The 27893-nt window shown below is 48.5% G+C and overlaps 2 protein-coding genes across 6 annotated transcripts in view; one reads left to right on the top strand and one right to left on the bottom strand.

The window, feature by feature from the left end:
• On the top strand, window positions 1-22219 carry VIL1 (villin 1). Of its 2 annotated transcripts, none has more exons than XM_064286672.1 (19): window positions 1-329; window positions 1525-1599; window positions 2383-2579; window positions 3661-3769; window positions 3975-4085; window positions 5935-6137; window positions 6228-6306; window positions 6986-7084; window positions 7760-7913; window positions 8627-8727; window positions 8814-8951; window positions 9579-9737; window positions 11070-11249; window positions 11803-11948; window positions 12829-12973; window positions 13452-13640; window positions 15490-15556; window positions 16896-17017; window positions 21982-22219. In XM_064286672.1, the coding sequence occupies exons 1-19, from the start codon at window positions 147-149 to the stop codon at window positions 22093-22095; spliced, it is 2571 nt and encodes an 856-aa protein (XP_064142742.1). In that variant the 5' UTR covers window positions 1-146; the 3' UTR covers window positions 22096-22219. The 2 variants fall into 2 exon arrangements, with proteins under 2 accessions (XP_064142742.1, XP_023397308.2); XM_023541540.2 differs by having other exon boundaries at window positions 15490-15558; window positions 16877-17017.
• Window positions 19752-27893, bottom strand: part of USP37 (ubiquitin specific peptidase 37) — an 83861-nt gene continuing 75719 nt past the window's right edge. For all 4 annotated transcript variants that reach the window (XM_023541535.2, XM_003406061.4, XM_023541531.2 and 1 more), the window contains one exon: window positions 19752-27759. In XM_023541535.2, the coding sequence (XP_023397303.1) occupies window positions 27672-27759 (88 nt within the window). In that variant the 3' untranslated portion in view covers window positions 19752-27671. The remainder of the gene's footprint in view (window positions 27760-27893) is intronic.

Raw genomic sequence — 27893 nt, 5'->3', positions numbered from 1 at the left:
TTATTCAGTAGGTGAGAGGGAGCCAAGGTAGGCGTTTCAGCAAGATCAGAGCTGGGTGGGAAGGCAGGAGGCTGGGCTCTCAGCTAATCAGAGCGGGGAGCTAACCCTTCTCCTCTCACGCCCCTGAGCATGTGACCTCCTGGTTCATGATGGGAATTCTCTGGGCTGGGCTGGAAGGGCAGCCCCTGAACCCAGGGCGCTCCCAGCTCCTCAGCCCTTTGCTCCCACATCCCTCCACCCCAGGCTCACCCACGATGACCAAATTGAGCGCCCAGGTCAAAGGCTCTCTCAACACCACCACTCCAGGGCTGCAGATATGGAGGATCGAGGTGAGCCCCTGCCTGCGGAAGGGGGAGGGTGCTGCAGACTTGGGACCCTGAGGGAAGGAAGGGGCCTGGGATTCTGTTTATACGCTTCCAGTCCTGCCCTGCTGGCTTGAGCCATCTTCACCTGGCTCCTCCTACCCAAGCTGCCCCTTTCCCTCCCTGCACCCCCTCCCCTCCGGAGTCAGCCACATCCCCCTGCTCTTTCTCCTCCTCCTTTTTCCAGTACCTTCTCTTCTCCTCATTGGCTGCATATCTTCCCCTTTTTCTCCCTTCCTCTTTCATCTGTCTCTTCTCCTCTTCCTCATTTATCTGTCAACTTTCCTCTCCATTCCATCCTCCCTCACTTTTAAAAACTATTTTTCTTAATAATAATAATAATAACAAACATAAAGTCATTGTGTACAAATTGTATATATCAAAACTGAAAATAATACAATGGAACGTTTGAATTTTTAATCACAATGATTAGAAACTTAAGATCACCGCTGTTGTTAGATGTCGTTGAGTTGGCCTCCGACTCACGGTGACCCCAAGCACAAGGAGATTGTACCCTTGTGATCCGTGGGATTTTCATTGACTGATTTTTAGAAGTAGATCGCTATGCCTTTCTCCTTAGTCTGTCCTAGTCTGGAAGTTCTGTTGAAACGCGCTCAGTATTCTAACAACACACAAGCCTCCACTGGCACAAGCCACTGCTGGCTGTGCGTGAGGTGCACTGACTGGGAAACGAACCTGAGCCTCCTGATGGAAGGCGAGACTTCTACCACTGAACCACCATTGTAACCTCCAGGATATAATAATTCACTGTAAAACAGTTATGCTTGTTTTCATGGAAATGAAAGTGTTTATTACAGTTTCAAAGCATACTTGCTCCAATATTTGTTTCCTATTAAATAAGGGAGAATGGGTGGATTTGAGTCATGTGATAGGGTGGACCTTAAGTTCTCTTCACTTTTCTCTTTCTTTCCCTGCTTCCATTTCCTTTTCCTTCTCCCCTCTTCCTTTCCTTCTTCCCCTAGTTCCTGTGTGTCTCTCTCTCTTCCTTCACCTCCTCCTCACATTCCTCCTCCTCATCAGCTTTTCTGTGCCCTCCTCCTCCCTGTTCTCTGCCTCTCTCCACCCACCCTGTGGGTCAAGGGCGGCAGGACTGCAGGGTCCTGGGGGGCCAGGGCAGCCCCCGACCTCCTTGTCTCCCTAGGCCATGCAGATGGTGCCTGTTCCTTCCAGCACCTTCGGGAGCTTCTTCGATGGCGACTGTTACATAGTCTTGGCTGTGAGTGTGGGGCTGGCAGGGGAGGGGTGATCAGGGATCAAAGCCTACCCATCCACTGGTGTCAGGCTAGGTGGGAGAGAGAACTGGTCTGGCTTCAACCCCAGACACTATTCACTGGGTGTGCCCCAGTGCCCAGCCTTGGGCTGGCTCTGCAAGGGATCAGGGACAGAAGAGGCTGCCCTGCCCCTGAGCCATTGAGCTCCTTGCTGAGGCCCCCTTCTGTGGATTCACAGTCTTGGGGGACATTCTGGGTGTCACCCAATTAGAACCCTCATTTCCAAAATCCTTGCTTATCTTCATATCACCTCCTTGATTTTTCCCACATCCTGGTACCACCAGTACTATGAATTCATTTGTATTTTTCATTATACTAACTCGCTTTAACATTTACATGCATTTATTTAAAAATATCTCTGTATCGTTATGGTAAATGAGTATCAATGTCACGTGTCACTAATAAAAAGTAGCTATAAAATATTTACACAACTGTTGCATCTAATACATGTATTTGTATACCGCCTCATTACTTCACATACCTCTGGTGGACCACGCACAGCACTTTGGGAAATGCTGCTATGATCCAATCAAGTTATCTCCAAGATGAGGACAGCAAGGCCCTTGGCAGACTGGGGCTGAGACTCAGGGTCTGAATTGCCCATCCAGTGGGCTTCCCTGTGCCAAGCTCATTGTAGTCCAGGACCCATGTGGTGTAGCAGACCTTGCAAAACAGGGAGGCTGTACAAGCCCAGGGCCTTGGGTCCACTCAGCACTCCTCTCCCCTAGATCCACAAGACTGGCAGCAACACGTCCTATGACATCCACTACTGGATTGGCCAGGACTCGTCCCAGGACGAGCAGGGGGCTGCTGCCATCTACACCACACAGATGGACGACTTCCTAAAGGGCCAGGCTGTCCAGCACCGTGAGATCCAGGGCAACGAGAGTGAGGCCTTCCGAGGCTACTTCAAGCAGGGCCTTGTGTACGGGGGGATGTGGCAGGCTGGGGAGAAGGCCAAGGCTGGGAAGGGAAACTGAGACTGGAAGGGCACTATGGGGACCAGGGTGGAGATGGGGGGCTGAGCTGAGGGGGGATACCCGAGGCAGGGGAGGTGGGCAGTGGGAGGTGACCTTGGGCCAGGAAGGGAGCCTGAGGTTGTGGTGGGAGCCTGTGAGGTGTCCCGTGTGACTTTTGGTGATTTTTCCTCACCTGTCTCCACTCTCTCACCCTCATTTCTGCTACGGCTCTGTCCTTAGCTCTTGTCCCTCTGAGTGTGCCTTTGGCTGCCCTCAGAGGCTGCTCTGAAAATGTGTGTACCACAAATTTTCTTCCATAAATCAACTCCTATTTGAATATCCTCGAGAGCTCAGTGACTAAGGAGGCCCTCTGGGGCATCACATCAAGCCCCACTCTGGCCAATGGATAAATACCTGCTCCCTCTTTCTCTGAAACAGGCATTTCACGCTTAAAACCCAAATTTCCAGCTTTTCTTGAAAAGTCTGAAGTTCTGGCTTCCTAGCTTCCCCATGGAAATACATGGTCTGGAGCCAAGTTGCTACTGATATGTAGGGTAGGCCAGGGCCTCTCTGCCCTTCAGTTGGCCGTAAGCCCCACCCCTCCTTATTGTCTTGCTCATTCCTCTTCCCATACTTATTGGAGTAGTCCACTTAACCCGGCATTTGTGCCGGCACCTCTCCTTCTTATCCTTTACTTCAGTTCCCTGCTCTCAGGGTCCTTCCTTATCCACACTGGCACCCTCCACATTACCAGGCCCCATCCCAGTGGGCCTTCAGCAGGACCCGAGTCAGTGGGAGGTAAGTGAGGCGTCGAGGATGCAAACTTTAAGGAGGCCCTCACTCCCAGGGTCATGCGAGTGCATGCAACAGGCACCCTGAGAGAGAGTGACTCCTTCAAGTTTGCATCCTCCATCCCTCACCACCTCCCCGCATCCCAGCCCTGCCCCTCAGATGGCCCCATCACAGCCTCAGGCAGTCCAGGTCTGAGTGCAGGGGCCTGTTGCACCTCCCGGCCCTCTCCCTGGATCAGCTCACCTCTCTCCTCAGCATTCGCAAAGGTGGTGTGGCTTCCGGCATGAAGCAAGTGGAGACCAACTCCTACGAGGTCCAGCGGCTGCTCCATGTCAAGGGCAAGAGGAATGTGGTGGCTGGAGAGGTGGGCAAGCCAACTGGGGGATCATGCCAGGGCTTTGGGGCATGGCCTCCTGTCCACCCTCCCAGCCTGGAGGAGGCCTCAGATGGAGGCGTGGGGTGGAGGGCAGAGGCCAAGGAGAGGAGAGCAGCAGGGAAGGGGTGGCCAAGAGGTGATGGATGGTGGACAGGGTTTGAGTGGGGTCCGCGCCTCCCACATGGCTCCCCAGGTGGAGATGTCTTGGAAGAGTTTCAACCGTGGGGATGTTTTCCTCTTGGACCTCGGGAAGCTTATCATCCAGTGGAATGGGCCGGAGAGTAACCGCGTGGAGAGACTTAGGGTAAACACCGCCATGCTCAACACCTGCCCCTGTAGACCCAGCACCTACCCACTCCAGTCAAACTCTTACATGCCCCGATGGGACCTCATTCCAACAGGCCTCTCTCCCCTGGCTCTGTAGGAGAGGGTGTGTCCACAGGTGGATGTGAGTGTGTGTGTAGGTGGGGAGAGGGTATAAATGTGGGAGTTCGCGTGTGCGCTGTGGGTGCTAAACTGCATGCAAGTCCACTAAGATTTACTGAGTCCCTGCTGAGTGGCAAGGAGTCCCTGGGTGGTGCAAATGGTTAAGTACTTGACTACGGGCCTAAAGATTGATGGTTCAAACCCACCCAGAGGCACCTTGGAAGACAGACCTGGTGATATGCTTCCAAAAGGTCACAACCTTGAAAATCCTATGGAGAAATTCTACTCTGCACACACGGGGTAGCCGTGAGTCAGAATCGACTTGATGGCAACTAACAACGACAAAAACTGTGTGGCAGCCCCTGCACCAAGTGCTGGGCATTTGGTGGTGAATGAAATGGGCAGAGCCCTGCCCTCCAGAATTGGCCATCCAGTGGGGGGAATAACTGGCTATTCCCAGACAGGAATAATCAGAGATTTGAGGGATGGGAGCATGGCACTTGTGTTTCAGGGAAGGCTTCTGGGAGGAGGTGGAGGTGGGAAGAAAGCCTTAAGGAAGGAAAGAGAGTGGTTTGGCTAGGGGTCTGCCAGGAGGAGTGCAGGCAGGTCTCATAGGGTCACATGACAGATGGCTGTGGTTGGGTTTTATTCTCAGGGCTGTGGGAGGCCATTGACAAGTTTTAACGGGCAAGGGACATGCTCTCATCCATGATGTAATGTCATTTTGACTCCTGAGTAGGGATGAGGTGGGGTGGGGGGCAAAGGGAAGTGGAAGTCCCTGTAGTGATTTATGGTGGGGGTGGGTACATGGGCTCAGGCTTGGATGGTGGAATCCACCGGACTTACTTGTGTGCTGGACGAGAGGGTGAAGAAGGAAGGAGTGGGGCAGAAATGGAAGGCCTTGCGATTGAGCAGCTGTGGATGGATGGGAGTCCCATTTCCTAAGAGGGATAAGATAGGAAGCAACAGATTTGGAGCAAAAATTGAGAGTTCAGTTTTGGACATCTTGAAATGGCAGTCTTCTTGGAAGATGTTTTGAAAATATGAGAGCAGAGAGAGGGCTGGAGACAGCAATGTGGGCCTCAGCAGTCTAGAGGGGCCATTGTATATCCTGTCTCTGGGTGGGAGCGTAGAGAAGGGAGGGGGCCTAGGATTAAAATAAGAATAGCTGAAACAGTAAAGGTCAGGCTAGGGAGGGTGAGTCAGAGTGTGTGTGTGTGTGTGTGTGTGAGCATGTGTGTGAGTGTGTGTGAGGACATAAGGAAGTATTCTGTGTGTACATGTCCATGTATTTGTGAGCACAAGTGAGACTGTTCATTCTGTGTGTGCGATTATGACTGTGTGTGTGTCTGTGTGAGCGTATGTGAGACTGTTATGTGTGAGCACGTGTAAGACTGTGCTGCATATGTATGTGTGTGAGTGGGCTTTGGAGACTGAGTTCTGTGATCCTCAGGGCTCAGCTCTTGTCCAAAACTGTGAAGTAAAATCACAAATTTCAGACAGTGCCAAAACTGAAGGCCCTACAAGTCCACCCAAAACAGCACTTCTGCCAAGGAGGAAACCTGCTTTCCTAACTGGTTTCCTATCCACACCTTAAAGGCTGGTCCAGGGTAGCCTCAAAGGGGAGAATCGGGGCAGTGCCTCAGCGCTGGCCCGACGTGGCTGGGGGGGGTGGGCGCTACCTTGTCCCTGCCAGCCTTCATGGGTCACCTGGAGTCTCCCAGCAGGGCATGACCCTGGCCAAGGAAATCCGTGACCAGGAGCGGGGCGGGCGTGCCTTTGTGGGCGTGGTGGAGGGGGAGGACGAGAAGGCGTCCCCGAAGCTGATGGAGGTGATGAACCACGTGCTGGGCAAGCGGATGGAGCTGAAGGCAGCTGTGCCCGACACCGTGGTGGAGCCGGCGCTCAAGGCCTCCCTCAAGTTGTACCAGTGAGTGCATGGCTGGGGCCTTCTGCATGCTGGGGGACTTCCTGGGGCAGGGCCCCCAGCTGGGAACTATGCCCTTCGTTTGATTTGCAGCGTGTCAGACTCGGAGGGAAAACTGGTGGTTAGAGAAATCGCCACACGGCCACTCACACAGGACCTGCTCAATCACGACGTGAGTCCCCAACTCCCAACTGGCCTACTTCTCCCCTAAAAGCAGGATAAATTCCAGTGGGCTGGGGTGGGTGTGGGAGGGCAATAGACTTTATATATATATATATATATAAATATATATATATATATGTATATATGTGTATATATGTATATATACATATACTTTTTTTTGGTGAAAATATACACAGCGAAGCATACAACAATCAACAATTTCTACATGTACTATTCAGTTACATTGATTACATTCTTTGAACTGTGCAACCATTTTTGCTGTCCTTTTCCAAATTATTCCACCACCATGAAGATAAACTCGCTGCCCCCTAAGCTTCTCATCTAGTCTTATGAGCTGCTATTGTCAATTTGATCACATAGAGATAATTATTTTAAAGAGCACAATGCTCAAGACAGGCATTCTCACTTATTAAGATAAAATACTGTTTGGTTTAAAGATGACTTCAGAGGACAGCTTTGGTTTAAGGTTAAGATTTCAAGATTATCTCAGAGCAATGTTTTCAGGGGTTGATCCAGCCTCAGTGGCTCTAGAAAGTCTGGTTTCCATGAGAATTTGAAATTCTAGTCCACATTTTCCACCTTTTGATCGGCAAGAGACTTTTTGTGCCTGAAAGCCCCCCAGTCCAATACTCCCAGACTCACTCTGGGTCTTTCTCTCTCACTTCTAGGATTGTTATATCCTGGACCAGGGGGGCCTGAAGATCTTTGTGTGGAAGGGGAAGGGTGCCAATGCCCAGGAGAAGAAGGAAGCCATGAACCAGGCACTGGTAGGGGTGGGGGTCAGGGAGTAGGGAGAACCGTGAGGAGGGAAGAGACATAGAGACACATGCAGGGAGAAGGAAAGTGGGGTTCAGGTTGGGCACAGCACCAGGCAGAGGCTGAGGAAGACTCCAGGAAGGGGCAGGGCAGGGGGCTGGACCTTACCCAGCTGTGGGGGTCTGAGGGGCCATTCCATAGCCATCTTGGGGATTTTTGCACTCCAGGGAGCCAAGCCCTAGGCAACCCTGGGCCTCCTCAGGATGTAAGCTCTCACCTCCCTAGACTCAGACCTGTCTCAATGGAGGGAGGGAGAAATGGAGGCTGGTCTTTGTCTTAGGGGGATTGGGCCAGCCTTGGGGCTGGTCAGTTTGGGGTCATTGTCAGGGCTGAAGTCAGTAACCCTAACTGGCTTGGCGTCCATGAGAGATTGGCAGTTGGGTTCAGGGCTGGAGTTGGAAGTGGAGCGTCAGGACTAGAACTGAAGCGGAATCAAGTTTGAGGTCAGCTTTGGCCTTGGGGCTGGAGTTAGAGCATTGGGAGGGGGGTTGGGTTTAGGTTTGGGCTTAGGACCAGGGTTAGGTTTGACCTTGGGTCTGGTGGGGGTTAGAGCCAGGCTTTGGCTTGCACAGGGGGTGGGGGCTAAGGAAGGGACATAGCCCCCAGCCATCTGCTTTTCTACCTAGAACTTTATCAAAGCCAAGCAGTACCCACCGAGCACGCAGGTGGAGGTGCAGAATGACGGGGCCGAGTCCGCTGTCTTCCAGCAGCTCTTCCAGAAGTGGACAGTGCCCAACCGGGCCTCAGGCCTGGGAAAAACCCACACTGTGGGCTCTGTGGGTGAGAGCCAGGCCAGGGCATGGTGGGTGGGGTGGGGGACTCAGGAGTGGGCCAGAAAAGCACCCTGGATCTATCCTTTCCCTCTTTCCCAGCTCACTTCTCCCATGCATGCTTTTACCCTGGCTCTGGGCACCCCCAGATGGGGTTGGGGACACACAGGGATGTGGATAAACTCAAGAGTTGTCATAAAAGGGAGCTGAGAACTACCTGTCTTTTGTTTGGAATGGGGTTGCTCCCTGGGAACAAAGAGCTTCAGTCTCTCATCAGACAGTATAAGGGCAAGCTTGGCACTAGGCCCCTGGGGGGAATATAAAAGGATCATGTACAGCTCCCATCATCGAGGAGCTCCCTGTTGAGCTGGGAGATCAGGCCAGTGGATTGAAGCCTGGATTCTGCAGAGGTCAGGACGTGGGCAGGCCATCACACCTTGCCCTCTGTCCTCCTCTTGCTCCCCTGGAGGCACTGGTTAAGCATGAGTCTTAGGAGCAGAAGATATTGTTCTATATTATAGCACTGCCTCTCTGACTGTGACATTGGATAAGCTACTGAATCTTTCTAGCCTTAGTTTCCTCATCTGTAAAATGGGTATAAAAATTGTAGCCACCGGTCAGGGCTGTTGAGAGGGTACAGAGGACCAGGCTATAAAGTGCAGGTTGGGCAACCAGCAAGCCCTCAGCTGGTGACAGGTGGTATCATGACTCTCCCAACCCCAGCCAAGGTGGAGCAGGTGAAATTTGATGCCACATCCATGCATGTCAAGCCTCAGGTGGCTGCCCAGCAGAAGATGGTAGACGACGGGAGTGGGGAGGTGCAGGTATGTCAAGGGATGGGAGGACTTGTTGGGTGGGATGGGGTGGCAGAGTCTGTCCTGAACCTCACATGGCCTGACGTTGGCCCCAGGTGTGGCGCATTGAGAACCTGGACCTGGTGCCTGTGGAACCCAAGTGGTTAGGACACTTCTATGGGGGCGACTGCTATCTGCTGCTCTACACCTACCTCATCGGCGAGAAGAAGCACTACCTTCTCTACATCTGGCAGGTCAGGCCCTGCCTACCCAGAGTAGAGTCAGCTCAGCCCCTTCCACCATACCTCTGCCAAGTGGCCATCACCCTTGAGTTGAATATCTCTGGTGGTGAGGAGCTCACTCCCTCAAGACACAGTGTACTCTAATATGGGGCTGCTTTGGCTGTGAGATTCCATTGACTTTGAGTACCCCATTCACAGCCCTTTTCATTTTTGGTTCTCTGGATCTCCCTTCCCATTTCTATCAGCTCCTACACATTCCCTTTGCTCTGCCTACTTGTGTGAGTTTCTGTGTCCAGAAATGAGGGCTCAGGGAAGTGTGTGGGTGCTGGGGGTCAGTGGTGGGTCTGTGGGGCTTCCTCAAGGAAGGCACAGTAAGAAGGAAAAGAGGCTTGGGGTCAAGGTTCAAAGATGGGTTGCAGGTGGGTTAGAGTAGGGCTGAGGCTGGGCAAGTATTGGGGCTGGGATTAAAGTTAAGGTCTGAGACAGGGGGCATTTTTGTCCGTCTCCAGGGTGGGGCTGGGTAGGGAAGACGGTTGGGTTTGAGGCCAGGTCAGAATTGGGGAGGTTGTTGCTGAGGCTTGGGATAGGCTCCCGGTTGGGGGCTGACTCTGTCCCTTCTTCCCTTCCTGCTCTTCCCAGGGTAAGCAGGCCAGCCAGGATGAAATCACAGCCTCAGCCTATCAAGCTGTCATGCTGGACCAGAAGTACAATGATGAACCGGTACAGATCCGGGTCCCAATGGGCAAGGAGCCACCCCACTTCATGTCCATCTTCAAGGGACGCATGGTGGTCTACCAGGTACAGCTGCTAGACTGAAGTGCCTGGCAGTATCCACAACTAAGGCAGGGAAGGCCTCTGGGAGGTGGGAAAGGACAAGATCCTTGTCTGCGGGAGGGCCTGTGGGGTGACAGTATGGAAGGGGCCAGCGAGGGGGAGGCCCATTCTTGGAAGGAGAGGACTGTTGGAGGCCCCCTCACCTAAGAAGAACTGATAATAGAAACCATCATTCAGTCACTTTTAAAAAATGCATGTAATGAGCACCTATTGTGTACCAAGTACTGTCCACTCTCCAACTCTTTGAATCCTCTTGAAAAAGTAAGATATTTGGCTAGATTTGCTTAAACGATGCACCCGTCCAAACTGCATTAGTGAATCCCAACATGAGGAGGTGGTCCTCTCATGCATGCGCTGAACCCACAGCCTATTTACTGAGCACCAACTAAGTACACAGCCCGTTGCAAAGCCCCTAGGAGGGAGAAGAATGACCTGCTGATACTTTTACCATCTTATTGGGAGAGGAAAGATACGTGGTTGTGCTTGAGCAGTGAACTTGCAGTCCGAGGCACAGTGTGGTTAAGTGCCAGAAAGAAAAGCTGAGTTTGAAGGGGAGTGTGAATACCCTGACCTGGGAATAGGCCCAGAATTCACAGTGAAGAAGGGATTAGGAAGCAGTCTTAACATTTGGGTCAGAGTTGCAGAGTTTAGCAGAGTAAAATGGGGCCTACAGCGCAGGTGGCAGCACAGACAAAAGCCCTGGGTTAGGCTCCATGGGCGGTGAGAAGCTAGGCCTGGCTAACCTGGAGGGCGTGGGAGAGCAGTGAGTCTAGAAAGGCAGTTTGCAGCTTTCCCACAAAGGGCCCTGAAATGCCCAGGAGAGGAACTAGTTGCCATTGTGTTGACTCCGATTCCTGGCAATCCCACATATATCAGAGTAGAGCTGTGCTCTATAGAGTTTTTAATGGCTGATTTTTTTCAGGAGTGTATCGCTAGGCCTTTCTTCCAAGGTTCTTCTGTGTGGACTTGAACCTCCAACTTTTTGGTTAATGGCTGAGTGCATTAACCGTTCACACTGCCCAGGGGCGACTCCTGGCTGAGCTTGGCCTTTATTCTATAAGCAGTGGGGAGCCACTGACGGTGTTTGAGCAGAGGCATCCATAATCAAAGCAATGTTTTGAAAAGATTGGTTCGTGTCTGTGATGGTGTATCAAAGGAACTGGAGGGTGAAGAGCAGGCCGACTCCATCCCAACTCCTTCCTCTCTGGTTCTCTTTGTGCCCCTTGAGCCCTCCATCATGATCTTCTCTATTAAGTTACTCCCCCTCTCTCCTGACCTCCTCGCCACACCTTTTAGGGAGGCACCTCCCGGGCTAACAGCTCGGAGCCCGTGCCCTCCACACAGCTGTTCCAGGTCCAGGGCACCGGCGCCAACAACACCAAGGCCTTTGAGGTCCCAGCCCGGGCCACCTCCCTCAACTCCAACGATGTCTTCGTCCTCAAGACCCAGTCCTGCTGCTACCTGTGGTGTGGGAAGGTGTGTGCAGGCTCAGAGGCCCACATCCCCAAATGGGTCCTGGGGTCCTCCAGCCTCTGAGCAGACCTGGATCAGGGTGGGACCTCAGGCCGACTAGGTCCTGCTCACTCATTTCCCTGCTGCCTCTGGGGCTCAGTGTCTGCCTCGTCTCTAGCCGTGCCTCGAATTCTGTGCCTCTACGTCTGAGTCAGTCTCTCTTGTTCTGTTTGGTCCAGCACCTCTGTCTGTCCCAATGTTGGTCTGTCTCTATGTCTTGAGCTCTCTATCTCTATATCTGCCTCTGTCTCTCCATTTACCTCTGTGACAAGGACTCTCAGCCTCTTGGAGTCCATACCCCGCCCTCTAAAGTGGTGCCAACTCTCTTGTCTTTTCTGCCATTCTTTGAAACATCAAGGACAAAGGGGATGATGGGAGAATGGGCCCCACTTCAGCTGTGTGTGGGGTCTGACCTAGGGGCGCCTTCTCAGGCCCCAGAGCTCTGGGGAAGGGTGGGAGCAGGAGGTGGCACTAGACATGGTGTCCCCCAGCTCACCTGACCCCCTCTTTTTCCCAGGGCTGTAGCGGAGATGAGCGGGAGATGGCCAAGGTGGTGGCTGACACCATCTCCCGGAAGGAGAAGCAAGTGGTGGTGGAAGGACAGGAGCCAGCCAACTTCTGGGTGGCCCTGGGCGGGAAGGCTCCCTACGCCAACACCAAGAGGTAACCAGCTGGTCCCTCTGCCTCTGGCCCACCTTCCGAGGCTGGAGAGCCTCCCGGCACCTCTACCGCCATGGTCCACAGCCTGAGGTGGGGACGGACTGAGAACTCTGTGTACCAGGCTCCCAGGGCTACCTGATGCACCCGGGGCAGTCATGCCCTGGAGCTTCTTGGGAACAGGGGTTGTGTCTGTGCTGCTCATCAGGGCATGGCTGGGACCTGGGGGTCTTCTCTTAGCAACGGGAGTTCACAGCCATAGGAGGCAGCTCAAAGAGAAGGGCAAGCTATAGGTTTGCCCTTCCCTCAGGTACTGACGCAGGCTCAGATGTTGAGGAGCACCAGGCGAAAATCCCTTTCAAAGGGTTTTCCTAACGAGTATCCATATTCTACCATTCTCTAGTTCAAAAGCAAAAGGGCCTGTGGTAGTAGCAGCAGGAGGGATGGAGGGAACATACCAGAAAGACCTTTCTAACAGGACTGTAGATGAGTCGCTAGAATGCATGTAATGGAATTTTCTCCCCGAGAGCACTCGTGGGATGAGGGAGGATCCTTTCGTTGGATAAGAAGAGAGGGAGTTTTGCTAGGAGATGGGCTTTCCATTTTGTTGTGTGCCATTGAATTGATTTTGATTCACAGCGACTCTATATGACAGAGTAGAACTGCCCCATAGAGTTTTCTAGGCTGTAATCCTTATGGGAGCAGATTGCCAGGTCTTTTTCTCACAAAGCTGCTGGGTGGGTTCGAACTGCTAACCTTTTGGTTAGCAGCTGAGCACTTAGCCGTTGCACCACCAGGCCCTGTCTTTTCATTTTAGAGTCCCTCAAAGTTCAGTGTCCTTGATTCTCCTATCCTCCACCAACACAATTTTCTCACCCTCCTGCAGATTGCAGGAAGAAACCCTGGCCTTCACACCCAGGCTCTTTGAATGTTCCAACAAGACTGGGCGCTTCCTGGCCACTGAAATTCCTGACTTCATTCAGGATGACTTGGAAGAGGATGACGTGTTCCTGCTCGATGTCTGGGACCAGGTAGGAAGAGGCCTGGGGCCCGCCTCAATCCCTAGGCTGAGAAAGAGTAGATGTCAACGTTTTCTTGGCACCCACGTATTTTCTCCCTGGGAACCAGATTATGAACAACAGGAGCCTAAGAAGGGAGAAGAAAGGGGGAGAGCGTGCCCGGGGTCTCTGGGTAGGAGGTTATCTTCTCCACTCAATGTCTAATTTATTTCATGTGGCAGCAGGAGTGCTTTTGAGGATCTGGGCTCCAGAGAGTTGGGAGTCACAGATTTGCAGAACTCCCAAGTAGAGGGCATCTGTCCAATATCCTCATTTCCCAGATGCAAAAGCTAAGGCCCAGGGCAGATGGGGCCTGCCTGAGGTCGTATGACTGAGTGGTGGTAGAGCCTGGACTCAACTGTTGGACGTCTGAGTCTGGAATGAACTGAAGCAGAGCCCTGTGGGCCACTGAAAACAGGAAGGACCAACTGAGCGCTGGGATTCTCAACAGGTCTTCTTCTGGCTGGGAAAGGGTGCCAAGGAGGACGAGAAGAAGGCAGCAGCCATCACGGCGCAGGAGTACCTCAAGACCCACCCTAGCGGCCGTGACCCCGAGACTCCCATCATTGTGGTGAAGCAGGGACATGAGCCTCCCACCTTCACAGGCTGGTTCCTGGCTTGGGACCCCTTCAAGTGGACTGTGAGTGACCCCTGTCCAGCCCGTCCCTGTCTATGTGGCTTCTTCATGACACACCCTTAGAGCAGGGCTGACTCCCTTGTGATGTATGATCTACTTATTTGTAGGGGATTAGAGGTGACTCGGAGCCCCGGGGTGGTGTAAATAGTTAACAAACTTGGCTGCTAACCAAAAGGTTGAAGGTGTGAATCCACCCAGAAGCTCCTCGGAAGAAAAGTCTGGCAGTCTACTTCCAAAAAAATCAGCCATTGAAAGCCCTGTGGAGCACAGTTATACCCTGACACGCATGAGTCAGAACTGACCCAATGGCAACTGGTAGAGATGACTTAGAACAAAAAGTAAGGCTGCAGAAAGAACATTATATCCCCTGGAGAGGGAGAGGGAAGGAACTCTATCAGAAACCTAGGTAATAACGTAAAGCCTTGCTTGTGCACTCTAGTTAGCTTAAAGCTGCTGGAATCATAGGTAAGATTTACACTGGCCATTTCAGTTAATTAGAATAAAATAAAATAAAAAATTCAACCGCTCAGTTGTGCTAGCCATCTTTCAAGTGCTCAATAGCCATGTGTGGCAAGTGGCTGACATACTGGGCAGAGCAAATATCCATTTCCAACGTTGCAGAAAGTTCTACTGGATGGCGCTGCTGGATCCTCATTCCAGATAAAAGGAAACATGTCAGTTTCAAAGGACAGACAAATGTTCTCCTGGCCCTAAAGTCTAAGCAAAATGGCTCATGTCCCTTACCCAAGGGACAGTGAATCAGACTTCTACACCGTGGTTCCTAAACCTACCCCAGTAGAAGCAGAGTCCTGAGGGGCAGGTCCTTACAGTGGAACCCCAGTGAGGGTTTCCTGCAGGAGGGAGGAAGGCCAAAGTAGAGTGAGAGCCGCAGCCTTGTGCTTTCTGGTGCTCTAAATTGATGCAAGAGAGCCCTGGTGGTACTCGTTAAGTACTGGGCTGCTAATGGAAATGTCAGTGGGTCAAATCCACCAGCTGCTCTGTGGGAGAAAAGACCTGGTGACCTGCTTCTGTAAAGATTACAGCCTGGGAAACCCCGTGGGGCAGTTCTACTCTGTCATAAAGGGTTATTTTGAGTTGGAAGCGACTTGGTGGCACACAATAGCAATAAAATTGATGCAACAGTCAAGCTTAGGGAACATGGAGAGCTTAGGTTAATTTGCAAAAAAAATTTTTTTTAATTCAGTGATTGAAGGGCTGAGTTTAACCTTGAGCCTGGATCATATAAATCTGAAGGCTAGCAAATCTAGATGCCAGAATTTCTCATATCCATATCAGTGCCCCAGGTCAACCACACTGGCAGCATTCCCCTCCCCTCAAGTCTGTGCTGGCTTATCTCTCAGCCTCATTCATTCATTCAGCATAACATGAATGATGTGTCAGGCTCAGTGCCAGGCACTGGGAATACAGAGATGGGACCTCTCAGGGATCCACGGCCCCTTCCACCCGCTTCACTCCTCTGCAGCAGGGTTTCTCCCTGACTCTCCCAGGATCCCCCCTGTTCTCCAGGACCCGAATGCCCCCAGAACCTACACAGTGTCAGCAGGTTCTCAAAGCTGCTTGTGGGTGCCCACAGTGGTGCCCGAGGGTGGAGGGAACAAACCACTCCTCTCCATCCCCATGTCAGGCTGTGCAGGAACAGAAAGCCCCTTTGATTCCGTGCTCACCATCTAACCTCCTTTCTGAGGGACCCTCCCCAAACCCAGCCAGAGCTTCCCCTTCCCCTCTTCACCACCAGGCCCCAAGCCAGCCTTCTTTCAACTCCTGAAGGAAGATAGCCTTCCTTCCCCTCTGCTAAGACCTATGTCTAATCTGTCACTTACTTTATATGCAGAACGCCAAATCCTATGAGGACCTGAAGTCGGAACTTGGAAACCCTGAGGACTGGGGCCAGCTCACTGATGTGAGTATGCGGCAGGGGGGCTGGCCCTGGCCTTCTCTCTCAATGCCTTGAATCTGTGCCAGGTGGCTGGCCCTGTGGTGGTCTGCTGGTAGTCAGAAAGCTCCAGAGAAGAAGCCAATGGCCTACCATTTCCCCAACTTCTTATGGAAGTTCTTCATGCTGTTTATCATTAATGCCTCTAGTTGTGTTTCCTTCATTCTCTAGTGAAATGGTTCTCAAGTTTTATCATGCATAAGAGTCTGGGCAATGGGGTGTGGGTGGGGGAAAGCTTATTAAAATGCAGATTCTGAGGCCTGCTCCCAAAGATTCTGGTTTGTAGAACTGGGTTGGGACCTAAGAACCAGCATGTTTTTGACAACGGGCCCAGGTAATTTGATACAGTTAGTCCAGGGACTACACTTTGAGAAAGAGTGATTTCTCTACACACTGTCACTCTTGGGATCTCTTCTCCAGGTAGGATAACTGCAATGCCTTCAGTTTTTCCATTAGTTGACCAAAATGTATTTAGTCTATAGACCACTGGCCTGGGATATGGGAATATGAAATCAAAGCCTTTCTATCAAGAGTTCACAGGCTTACAGGGGAAATAACGCAGAGTAGATGCTGTAGAAATATGTCCAGAAAATGAGAGCAGTTTCACAAGCAGACTGGGGTAATCAACAGCTAACGCACAGGGTATCTCTACCCACTCACAGGCGGAGTATACCTGGTGGCCTTCAATAAACCCTTTTTGGTAGACTAACTTTGAAGGCTGAAAAGTATGAATAGGGCAAGGCTAAGTAAATATACAGGATGCCTGGTGGTGCAATGGTTAAGCACTCAAACCGAAAGTTCTGAGGTTCAAGCCCACCAGCCACTCCACTGGAGAAAAGGCCTTTCCATCTTCTCTCATAGATTACAGCCTAGGAAACCCTATGGGGATAGTTCTACCCTGTCCTATAGGGTTCTTATGAGTCAGAATCAACTCACAACAAGTGTGTTTACAGATGGCACTTTCACAACAGGTATCGGCAAGAGAGGGTCACAAATGACCAGGGTAGATTTGAACACGTGGGTGAAGGTAGTTTACTGAACAAAATAGCCATCTTGCACTAACTGGCTTTGGTCAAAGACCACTATGTTCTTAGCTCGTGGGTCCAATCTAATGTGTGTGTTCTTATGAGGAGTGTATGCGGAAGGTGGGGAGGTGGGATTGGGGGAGTCAAGGGGGGCTTCTTGAAGGAGATGTCCTAGAATCAGTGCTGACTTCAGAGACAGATAGCCTGAGAGAGAGTGACAAACCAGTTGAAGTAACCAGTGATGTCCTTTCCTTCCTTAGGAGATCACAAGCCCCAAACTGGACATGTTCAATGCTAACACCAACCTCAGTTCTGGGCCTCTTCCCATCTTTCCCCTGGAGCAGCTGGTGAACAAGCAGGTGGATGAGCTCCCTGAGGGCGTGGACCCCAGCAGGAAGGAGGTGGGTCGGACTTGACCAGGAGGACAAGAAGATCCCAATCAAACCCAACCCATTGGCATCGAGTTGATTCTGACTCATAGCGACCCTACAGGACAGGGTAGAACCGCCCCATAGGTTTCCAACGCTGAAATCTTTACAGAAGGACATTGTCACATCTTTCTCCTGAGGAGCATCTGGTGGGTTTGAACCATCGACCTTTCAGTTAGCAGCTCAGAGCTTAATCACAGTGCCACCAGGGCTCCTTGGACAAGAAGATAGGGCTTGCTTATTTGTTGAATGGTCCACCTGACACCCCCTCCATGTGCCCTGCAGATGAGGAGATGCTGGGGATGCCCTGGGAACAATACAGACCTGTCCCCTCTATCGCAGGCTTACGTCCCAGTGGGGAACAGATGAGAGATGCCTACTTACACTAGTGTTTGATTTCAGTGGCGATAAGTGGAACAGAGGTGAAGCGCAGCTGCCATCAAGAATATTTAAAACAGAAACCTGCTTTGGTCAGAGAGGATTTCCTTCAGAAAGGTGAATAGGAATATTTCAGGCAAAGTAGGGGCCAGTTATTCCTGGAGAAGGGAACATTGTATGTGAGTGCAGAGGTAGGGACTAGCACGGTGTGTGGCGAGACTGCCAGGTGGCCAGAGTGGCTGCCTGCTGAGAGCTGGGCAGAGGCAGCTGGTGAGGAAGACAGAAGCCAAACTGGACAGTGCCTTCTGTGCCATGTGACGGATTGTGTTCTCTCCCCTAAAAGTGGAGATGAGCCATGATGGTTTGAAGCAGGGAAGTGATGGTCAGATTTGCATTTTGAAAAGATCACTATAAGCTTCTCATGAAGAATGGATCATAGATGGCAAAGCAGCCATAGGAGACCAGGTAGGAGACCAGCTAGGAGAACAGTGCAGCTGTCAGGTTGGGAGAAGGATGGAAGCCCAGGATAGGTGGTGGCTCAGGAGGCCGAGAGAAATAGGTGGTTTAGGGCAATATTTAGGAGGTCAAATCGAGGATACTTGGTGATTACCGGATAAAGGGTTTGCGAGAACGGGAAACAACGAGTCGTTCTTTGAGATACAAAACCCTGGATCAGGCCGAACTTAACCCATTGCCATCGAGTCGATTCTGACTCATGGTGACTAGGTAACTAAAAGTTTGCATTCAACTACTAAGCTAAAGATTGCCAGTTTGAACTCACCCAGTGGTGCTGTGGAAGAAAGGCCTGGCAATCTGACTCCAAAAGGTCACAGCCTTGAATACCCTATGGAGTAGTTCTACTCTGTAACACATGGGGTCACCATGAGACTGAAAGTAGAAGGGGACAATGGATTTAGTGCTGGCTGTGCTGTTGAAGACCCTTGTGAGACCAAAAAAAAAAAAAAAAAACTTGCTACTGCCGAGTCAATTCAAACTCACAGCGACCCTCTAGGACAGAGTAGAACTGCCCCATAGGATTTCCAAGGCTATAACCTTAACAGAAGCAGACTGCCATATCTTTCTCCTGTGGAGCAGTTGGTCGGTTCAAATTCCCAACCTTTTGGTTAGTAGCCTAGCACTTTAACCACTGCACCACTAGGGCTACTTCCTTGTCAGGCATCCAGGTCAACATACACATTCAGTAGGCAGTCAGACTTTCTAAGTCTGTAAGGGTTTTGGCTTCGCTGTATACGTATAAATGCATCATTCCCAGAGCATTGCATCCTGCCTTGCACCTTGGAGAGCATTTTCCTACAAGTTCTCTCCCCTACCCTCCCATCTGTGAGGTGGCTGGAAGGCTAGGAGGTATCTGTGTCCTCACTATGTATAGCATTGGGTTGATCACACTGTGAGAGACAAGCTTAGCCCGGCCTCTGGTACATAGAAGGTACTCTGTAAGTGCAAGTAATTATTCTTACTGTCTGTTCTATAACTCAAAAAACTGAGATCCAAAGAGGTGAAGTGACTTGCCTACTGTCACATAACTAGTTAGTAACAAAGCCAGCTCTTTTGAGTCTCACTCTTGTCATCATATCCTGAGGGATAAAAAAATGGACTTCTAAAGGGAAGGTGGCTAATGTCTTTAAATCACGTGATGGACAGGAGGCTGAAATGGTGTTACTTTCGACTGCAACAAACAGAATCAAGAAAGAAAGAAAAAAAACCACCATGGCAGAAGCAGTCTTTAACCTCAGATTATTATTTTTTTAAATCGGTCGTCTGTTGCTGATTTTTTATCGGGGGAGCAGTGTACATTCTTGCCACGTGGGAGGGAGGTCTTCAGACCCCTCTGCCTCCTCCGCACTCGGAGGTGAGCCAGTGACTGCAGTGATCACGGTGGGGGCCTGGCTACAGGCAGAGTGGGAAGAGGATAATCTGAGTGTTTGAGCACCAATGAATAAACCACAGGCAGGCGGATGTGGGCATGGGTGTGGCAGGTAATCAGCTGGCAGGGACTACAGGGTTCAAGACCAGGACAAATGAAAGATACAAGTCCACTGGGATGGGCAGTCCCTGCTATATAGCCCAAGGGATCAGAGTCCAGCAGTCTTAACAATACTGAGGACCAAGCCTGGCTGGACCAGAGTGGCCACTGCAGAGACCTAGGACACAGCAGCCACAGCTGTGAGGGACCTGGGGGGACTGCAGACAGACTTGGGGCATGGCAGCTGCTCCCCATCTGCTGATGCCCAAACCACTCGTTTACTCTCTTCTCCCCAAACAAGGTGCTACACTGCCCTGCCTTGGGGAGCAGAGAAGGTTCCCGGGAGCCTTGAGGAGAGAATGCCCCAGGGGCAGGAAGCAAGTCTAATGACAGGTTAGAGAACTAGGTCTTCAGAATCACCCGAGTTTGAAATCCATCAACAGGTGTTTACCAAGAAGCTGTTCAATTCAGGGCTGTCTTCTGGAGTTAATAAAACACTCCCCTCGGCAACCCCCCTTAGCAAAGCCTAATATTTAAAGGAAGTCCACTGCTGTCACCCCAACCTGTCCCCTCCTGGTGTCTCAGGGAGCAGAAACACAGGTTGGGGGAACCTGTTTTATAGCAACTTGAATTTGAGGTTCTTACTTGAGTGTGCCTTGAGGGTATCTGGCTTGCCTTAAACAGCATCGCTATCGTATCATGTTAGAGTTGGGATGAAAGTTGTTTCAGTCAATCCCCTCATTTATGGCCCAGAAAGGTAGTGACTGCGAGTCATGACTTCCAAGTCAAGAGTAAAAAAGGTAGAATTCTGATATCCAATGCTTCTAGATCACTCTTAGGACAGGAGAAGCCAGGACAAGTCATTTATCTAAATACTTTGTTTTCTACTCAAAATAGCTAGGCAAAACCTGTCTCTGAATTTGTTCTGTGGACTTCCTAGTTTCTCCTCTTAGAATCCCCACCTCAGTTGTACCTTCTGCCACCACCCTCCCACCATCTCTAAGCAAAACTCCTCCCAGGAAATAACCCAGCTGATACATCCTCAGGGGAATATAAATGACAGAAGGGGTTCAACATGTTGCCTTTTATCCAAAACCAACCTGTAAGCTAAAAAGGATGAAGCTATCTATAGTGGTAAAATGTCCATCAACTACAAGCACAATAGTATGCTGGGCAGGTCGGAGAGGGAAGATGACAAGAAGCCTTTACAGTATCCCTGAAATCACGCCAGGAAGGGAGAGTCAGTGTGCTGCAGTGGGACATGTATGGGACTAGGAATCAGAGAACTCTGAATTTCAGCTTTATCATCTGAAAATGGGAAAAGTGTCAAGTGTCTCTGTAGATGCTACAGCAGCATATATAGATTAGAATGCTGCTAGCTCTGCCCACTAGGGAAGGGGCAGGCCCTACTTCCCTTGCGGCCGGTTGGCTAACTTGGTGCAAAGCAAGGTAGGATCCAGGAGGGAGAGCCCCTCCCTAGGGTAATGGGCTTTTGCTAGAACAGCCATTCCCCTGTGATAACAGCAACTAAGTCTTACGTATCCAGACTCAAGCCAACGCCCTCTTAAGGGCCCCTCTGCTTACTCTCCCTGCCAGCTCCTGTAAAGGATCCCCTCACTGAAGGTTCATTGTTTGCTAAGATAGATAACAAATACCTTGTTTTCAATGCCCTTTCACATGTGATATGTTTTTGTTCAAAAGGTCACCAGTTTGAATCTACCAGGCACACCTTGACACACACAGGGTCGCTATGTGTTGGAATTGACTCAATGGCAATGGGTTTGGATTTTTTTTTTCTTTCATATATTCGTTTCATCCTTATGAAAACTTAGAAAGGAGCAAAAATTGGCCTTTATGATATTTCTTCCATTTTATAGAAAGGAAAACTAAGACCTTGAAAGGGAAGCAACTTCTTAACCAAGCTTAGTCAAACGTCTTAATTCTTATTTCAGGGCTAATAAGAACCTGACCTTGGTCAAAGGAAAAGGAACTCAAGCTATCACATTACTGCCCTTTTCATTAGGTTCCAAATGTAATCATTTAGGGGTCAAACTTTTGGAACCCCCACATGCTGCCCTTGTCCTCCCTAGCCTTTTCCTGGCTCTCATGACATTGCCTGCTTTTGCTCTTCATTTGATATACATGCCATACCTACATGACTCATCCAGGAGTCCCTGGGTGGGAGATTAAAGCTTGGAGATTAGAGTCCACCTAGAGGTGCCTGGTGGTATAGTGGTTAAGAGCTACTTCTGCTAGCCAAAAGGTGGGCAGTTTGAATCCACCAGGCAGTCCTTGGAAACTCTATGGGGCAGTTCTACTGTTCTATAGGGTCACTATGAGTCAGAATTGACTTGACAGCAATGGGTTTGGTTTTGGTTTTAGAGGTGCCTAGGAAGAAAGACCTGATGGTCTTCTAAAAAATCAGCCATTGAAAACTCTATGGAATAGTTCTACTCTGACACACATAGGGCCACCATTAGTCAATCAACTCAATGGCAAAGGGTTTATATAACTCATCAGAACAAACCCTGGGCAATAATGTGAACTTTGTCCTCTGGTCCCTCTCCGCTTCTAGGAGCACCTGTCTGTTGAGGATTTCACAAGTGCCTTGGGGATGACTCCAGCTGCCTTCTCTGCCCTGCCTCGATGGAAGCAACAAAGCCTCAAGAAAGAAAAAGGACTATTTTGAAAAGGAAGCATAGCCTCAGCTGTAAAGCCCCACCCTACCCAGCTTGCGGGGCGGGGGCAGAGTTTTGTTGTTATTACTTATCATCCTATGCCAATTGAAGGGAAAATTTATAGTTGTGCTTGTGAGCAACAGGGCCTGTGGCAATGTCACCTGTTTGTAACCTACCTAAAGAGAATGCCTCCAGGAAGTCTCTATGATCTCAATCCCAGCTCTCCAGAAGGTGGCTGGATTGTTTCTATCCTAGGGTGCATCACTTTTAACCATCCTGTTCTAGAGCTTTTGCTTCTTAGAAGGGCAGCCAAACACTCCACAGCACAGTAGAGTTCCGAGGAGCCATCCCCAGGTTTTTCTCTATCATAACTCATTTTTATCCATCGCAGGTCACCTGAGGCATTTTAGTTTTACATCTTTCCCAGAGTAATGGCATTCCCTTTTCACATATACTTTCCTCACTGCCTTACCCAGGTCATGATAGCTACAGGGACCTCTTCTTTGAAGCACAGCTGAGTGCCCTAGATACCATATTAGACTTCACAATTCTCACTAGCCAGTATCCAGGGAGTGTGGCATATTCATTGAGTCTAGGTTTGAGGCTTAAGGTAAATACAAAATGCAAATGCTATTGCACCCCCTCTCTGGTACTCTTAATAACAAGGCAAAGGAAGAGCTTACCTAAGGCCAACGCTGAGTTTACAGGTTGCTACCCAGAAGTCTCTGCAAAGCCACAGGCTCCTCTGATGAAAACAAGTGAAACTCAGTGACTCCAGCCCTACACTGGTTTGCCATTCCATGTCCTTTCCTTTAAGATCTAACAGCGCTGCACAGAAGCAGGGTCAGAAGCCCAACAGCTTTCCACAGCTTCAACTGACTTTTAAAAGTGTCTGTAAGAGTGTGTCCTTTTCATAAATAAGAGTCACCAACAGAAGGTTAATAAAGGCTTTAATTTCACACACAAAAACTCTATGCATAATTTAAAAAGGAAACACCAATGAGGAAAAACCGTAAAGGGTACAGAGGAATAGTTCTGCTAAAACACAGATAAAGTGCTGCTCCATACAAAACAACAATGAAGAATCAGAATCAAAAGTCACTCAGAATACAAAGAAAAACCACTTCACATATAATGTGGCCAAGGCTGCTAGCCAAGCTGGTAGCAGCTCAATTAGGCAAAATGTAGGAACCCCACTTCTGTTTTCCTCTCTGTAAGCATAAATAAACAACACTGACATAGGCCAGATAAGCTGGGGCAGGAAGGACAAGGTCAGAGGGAGGGAAAGCCGGGGAAGAAGAGAAGTGTGCACAACCCCACATGGTCTCACTCTTGGACAGGCCCACTCTGTTCTTGAAACAGATGGTGATTGCTCTTCTGGGTTCTGGCACTCAACCCTGACAAATCTGGGTCCTGATTCAGGCTCTCATCCACTCTTATGCCAGTGGAGGCACCTATACTCTGAATCTCTGTATTCTAAGCAAAGTCCAGTGTCACTAAGATCGGCTGGTTTTATGTTTACACTGGCATACTTTTTATTAAATACTTCAAAACCTCCGATACATGGCACACACGGAAAAGAAATAATTTACCAACTGTGTATAAATAGGATACAACAAAAGAGATTGCCTGAAGTCTAGTAAGCAAAGCATGCCATAAAGGAGTCAATGATCGTGGTGAGACACGGCAAAAAAATTGTCACAAAACTCTCAAGGCCTAACAAGCCAGTTTCCCCATAAAGTATATATATTTCCAGGTGTTAATAAGACGTATCAACTGAGACAAAATGAGAATTTTGAAGTAATGCATTAGGCAAGGTGTCAGAGGGAAGAGTCTGTTTAATTTTGGTACACACTTGTAAGAGGACATTACTCAGTGTAAAGGAAGACGGAGAGGACAAGGACAGATCCGTTTAATTGGGACATTATGGTGACTTAGTGCTTTTTGGTGATTTTTCTAAAAATCTCCCAATAAATACAAGATCCATGTGTACTTGCCATCTGTTCTGCTTCCCTGATTTAAAACAAAAGACCACATAACGGGTCAATTAAACCAAACAGGGAAAAACAAAGGCTGGATAATCAAAAGCATCCACTGAAGTCACTTCAGAGGACAGGAGAAAGAGGGAAAGGGCATTTTTTAATATAACCTTTCAGTAAATCTTAAATGAGTTTATGCTACCTCTTTTACTGTATGTTCCCCAAACGCCTTCCCGATACCCAGAACACTCAACTATGTATCTGAGATACTGCCAAGAATCTTTAGTTTAGGTTTCTCCAGGTAAGCTTCTTTCAACAACTCCATCCGTGGCTGTGCATGTGCAGAGCTGTGTTTATACTGCTATATAATGCTAACTGCAGTAGGGAAGAGTAACTACCTCTGTGAATTACCTTGCTAGGTTTTAATTCTTAAAGCTTATCTTTTAGAACAATTTTATACTTGATCAAGGAGAGAAATAAAGAAAGCTGTAGACTAGTATTTGCCTTGTGGAGTCAATTAGCTGAATCTGTAATACACTGCATACTTCTTAAAATGTAAACACTTTTACATTTGTTCAATTTATCGTTAAACCATTTAAGTTAGGCCTGAAATTAACAGACCCTGGCAAGTAAACAGATAATTTTAGAATCAAAATATAAACAGCAGAACAATTCATAGATTTGCTTCTAATTCTATCCTGCTGAGACCAAATTGATGACTGTGGACACACATATAAGAATGTTCTCTATAAAGGGGAGTCTATCTTAAGGCCAGAATTAAAGTTACGGCTACTAAAGTGATAACATCTGGCCACACTCACTCAAATTTTCCAACACTCCATAATATTAGGTGAAAATAATCTCAAATTTTGTTTGGTTTATGTTTCTCTTCTAAAAAATCCCAATTAGAGCACAAGGTTGTGTGCAGAACGAAGTGCTGTCAAGTTCCAATTCGCTATCACTTAAAGGAATGTAACCACACACTGGGTATTTTCGATGGGAAGATTAATGAGTTATTATGCAGACTGCCTGGGTCTGAAGCACTCTGTCCGTATATAACTTCTTCCTTCCTGGCCCCAACATGCCAACTGCCCCATCCCCTGATTCTGGGCAAACTGATCACACTGCAAAAAAGAATATATTATCTATTTATAGTCTTTAAATATATACAGCCACCTCAAAGCAGTAACAAACCTCACCAACATAGTCCAGTTGAAATCTCCATTTTCAGTCACTAACCCTTCACTGAACTAAAATGACAAAATAACACTGTAGTGAAAGGAATGAAGGGAAAGGAGGAAGACTTACGAGGCCACAAAAATGGACAGATATCAAGTAAAATCTGAGTATATGAGCAGTGGGATAACTCATATACCCCAATAACCTATTTTCAACTAACAAGTCCTGCCCAAGAGATGAAGCCCACGTCAAATCAGGTTTCTGAGCCAAGTGTGCTTCTAGGTCGTGCACGCATGCAAGCTACCAAAGCAATTCCATGGGCTGCTTTAAGGGGCAACCCAGGCTTTTGGCATTATTTCTTTTTTCTTTATGCCCTAATGCAGCCCTCACTTCTAATCATTCCCAATCATTTTTAACGGTGCCTTTCAATGCTCTTGAATGTGGACACAGAAGAGAAACAATAGCTAAAGAATCTGATCACCATTTCACTCATTTATGAGGGAACCAGTTATTTTTAAGCAAAACACACATACACACACACACACAAAGAGGCTCCGTGGTGGGAATGAAACAAAATTTAAAAGCTAGCTTTTAAAACAAATATTCACCTCTGCTCTAAACTACTCCTGCATAGTCTACCACCGTACCAATTTGCAACGTTCACTGGAGTAGCATGTGTGTAGACGGAAGGAGGCTAAGGATTTATCAGAAGTTAAGCAAAAATGCTGAGGCCATGTACAATTCAAAGATGCTAAATTTGAGAATAGGTTACTATGTTGGAACTTCTCCAAGTTCTAGAGTGGGGCTGAAGCTCTCTTCAGGAAACCCGTCAGGAAGGATGTGGTATCCTCTGTGCTGATGGATTTTAAAACGCCTTCTCCCCCTGAAAAACTGATGTGGTTTTGTTCCTACCTCAGAACTGAAGGGTAATCCACTTCATTTATTTAAAAAAAAGAAAGAAAATACTGAGGTTTTATTTTGCTTTACATAACTCTGTGAGATCCAACTGATTCTCGGGCTCACAAAATTATTTTGTGGACAGAATTCCACCCTCAAACTCATTCTTTACATAGTTTCACAAGCTGCTCAACCAAGGTGGTTATGCTAGCTGAGTGATTCAGGCAGTACTTTACATTGTACCCTCATTTAGCCTCAACACAAAGCACCTAAAAAGTAAGATAAATACATTATGCACCTTTGTTATTTGTTAGTTCTAGGATTACCTAAACCAAATCACATTTTAATTTCCGCCCTGTTTCAAGGGCAAAGCCAGACAGCAAATGGTTAAATGCTCAAGCTTTATCTTACAGCTCACATACTTAATTCTATACTTGCGGTAGGGCTTGTTTACCTTTACTGGTCCAGAGTTTCAGCTTTAACACAAGAACACTTCTCTTGACCCCCTCTGTTTGAGGGCCAGAGATATTAGCATTCTTCCTTATCTCTAAGCACCCCGGCTGTCCCTTCAAAGAACACCTGCTGGGGAGTACCAACCAGGACAGTATTATCCTCCTACCTCTTCATGTTTTGGTTACAACCTGTTACGGTAGTGCCTATTCCATGGAAGAATGATACAGAAGAAAATTAAGACTCTATCTTTACCACGATAATAATATAGATGACATATGATGAACATACTGCAGAGGGAATCTCTTTACAAAAATGCAGAGTATATAATGAACACCAAACGTAGGACCATAACACATTCCAAAGCACCAACAATCCATTTTGGGGGACTGCATGTAAACAGCAAAGGCATTACAAATCCACAAAATAATTAAAAAAAAAAAAAAAATTTAGCTCCTTAAGTCAGGTGAGAGAAACTCCCTTCCCTTGTAAGGAGGACAAATGGTCATTAGTGTAACATGGAAGGCTGGCTTTCCAGTGAACTGTACTAACAAGAAACACATGAACAATTAGTGATTTGAGTGAAACTACTCAAAGAACATGAAAGCTAAAAGCCAACTGGTATGTGTGTATCTTCACACATTTCTCAGGTGAACAGACTCTTTGACACCTCCATTTCTTCTCCAAACTGCTGTGCTATTAATTTTGAGCAGGCATACTCTGGTGACTGACTCATTCTAACTCTTTAAGGCTCCACTCATTCCGTATATACATATGTATGTGTGTTTGTGAGTGTATGTACATATATATATTTACAACATGTATTCCCAAGACAACAGGAAATGCCGCTCCTGTAGGAGAAAAAAAGGATAATCAGCTACAGATGTGAGACCAAGGTTTCCATAAAACAGTCAACATGGAGCATTCAGCATAATTGCAATTTTCGTCTTTTGTTTTGGCCCTGAGCTGTGTGCTGCTCCCGCATCAAGTAGAGTTCCAAATTCTTTTTGGGCAGAGGCAAGGTGAGATGGGAGGCAGTAAGAGAATATGCAGTGCAAACTGCCAACCCAGGAGTTTGCTCCTCATGAGGCCTGACGAGTAGTCTTCCCTGCTTCCATGTTAAGTGCCTGAGGGTTCTTTTCTGTTTCCATCAGCTCATCAAAGATCTCCCTTAAAATAAACCAAATAAAAATAAAACAGGAAAATTAGGTGAGCAAAACCAAAAGACAGACAAGAGAAAGAGTCACAGAAAATAGGTACTAGTGAAGCCTGCACAATTCTATCTGGTGCCTTGTTGCTGTCAG

This window comes from Loxodonta africana, chromosome 6 (assembly GCF_030014295.1).
Source record: "Loxodonta africana isolate mLoxAfr1 chromosome 6, mLoxAfr1.hap2, whole genome shotgun sequence".
Lineage (NCBI taxonomy): Eukaryota > Metazoa > Chordata > Mammalia > Proboscidea > Elephantidae > Loxodonta > Loxodonta africana.
Note: the sequence above shows the minus strand (reverse complement) of the source record. Positions and strands in the feature narration are given on the sequence as shown.

Coding starts and splice junctions, on each gene's coding strand:
- VIL1 (XM_023541540.2), top strand. CDS start 147: ATGATGGGAATTCTCTGGGCTGGGCTGGAAGGGCAGCCCCTGAACCCA. Junction 330..1,524: donor TGCAGATATGGAGGATCGAG/GTGAGCCCCTGC, acceptor TTGTCTCCCTAG/GCCATGCAGATGGTGCCTGT. Junction 11,250..11,802: donor GCTACCTGTGGTGTGGGAAG/GTGTGTGCAGGC, acceptor TCTTTTTCCCAG/GGCTGTAGCGGAGATGAGCG.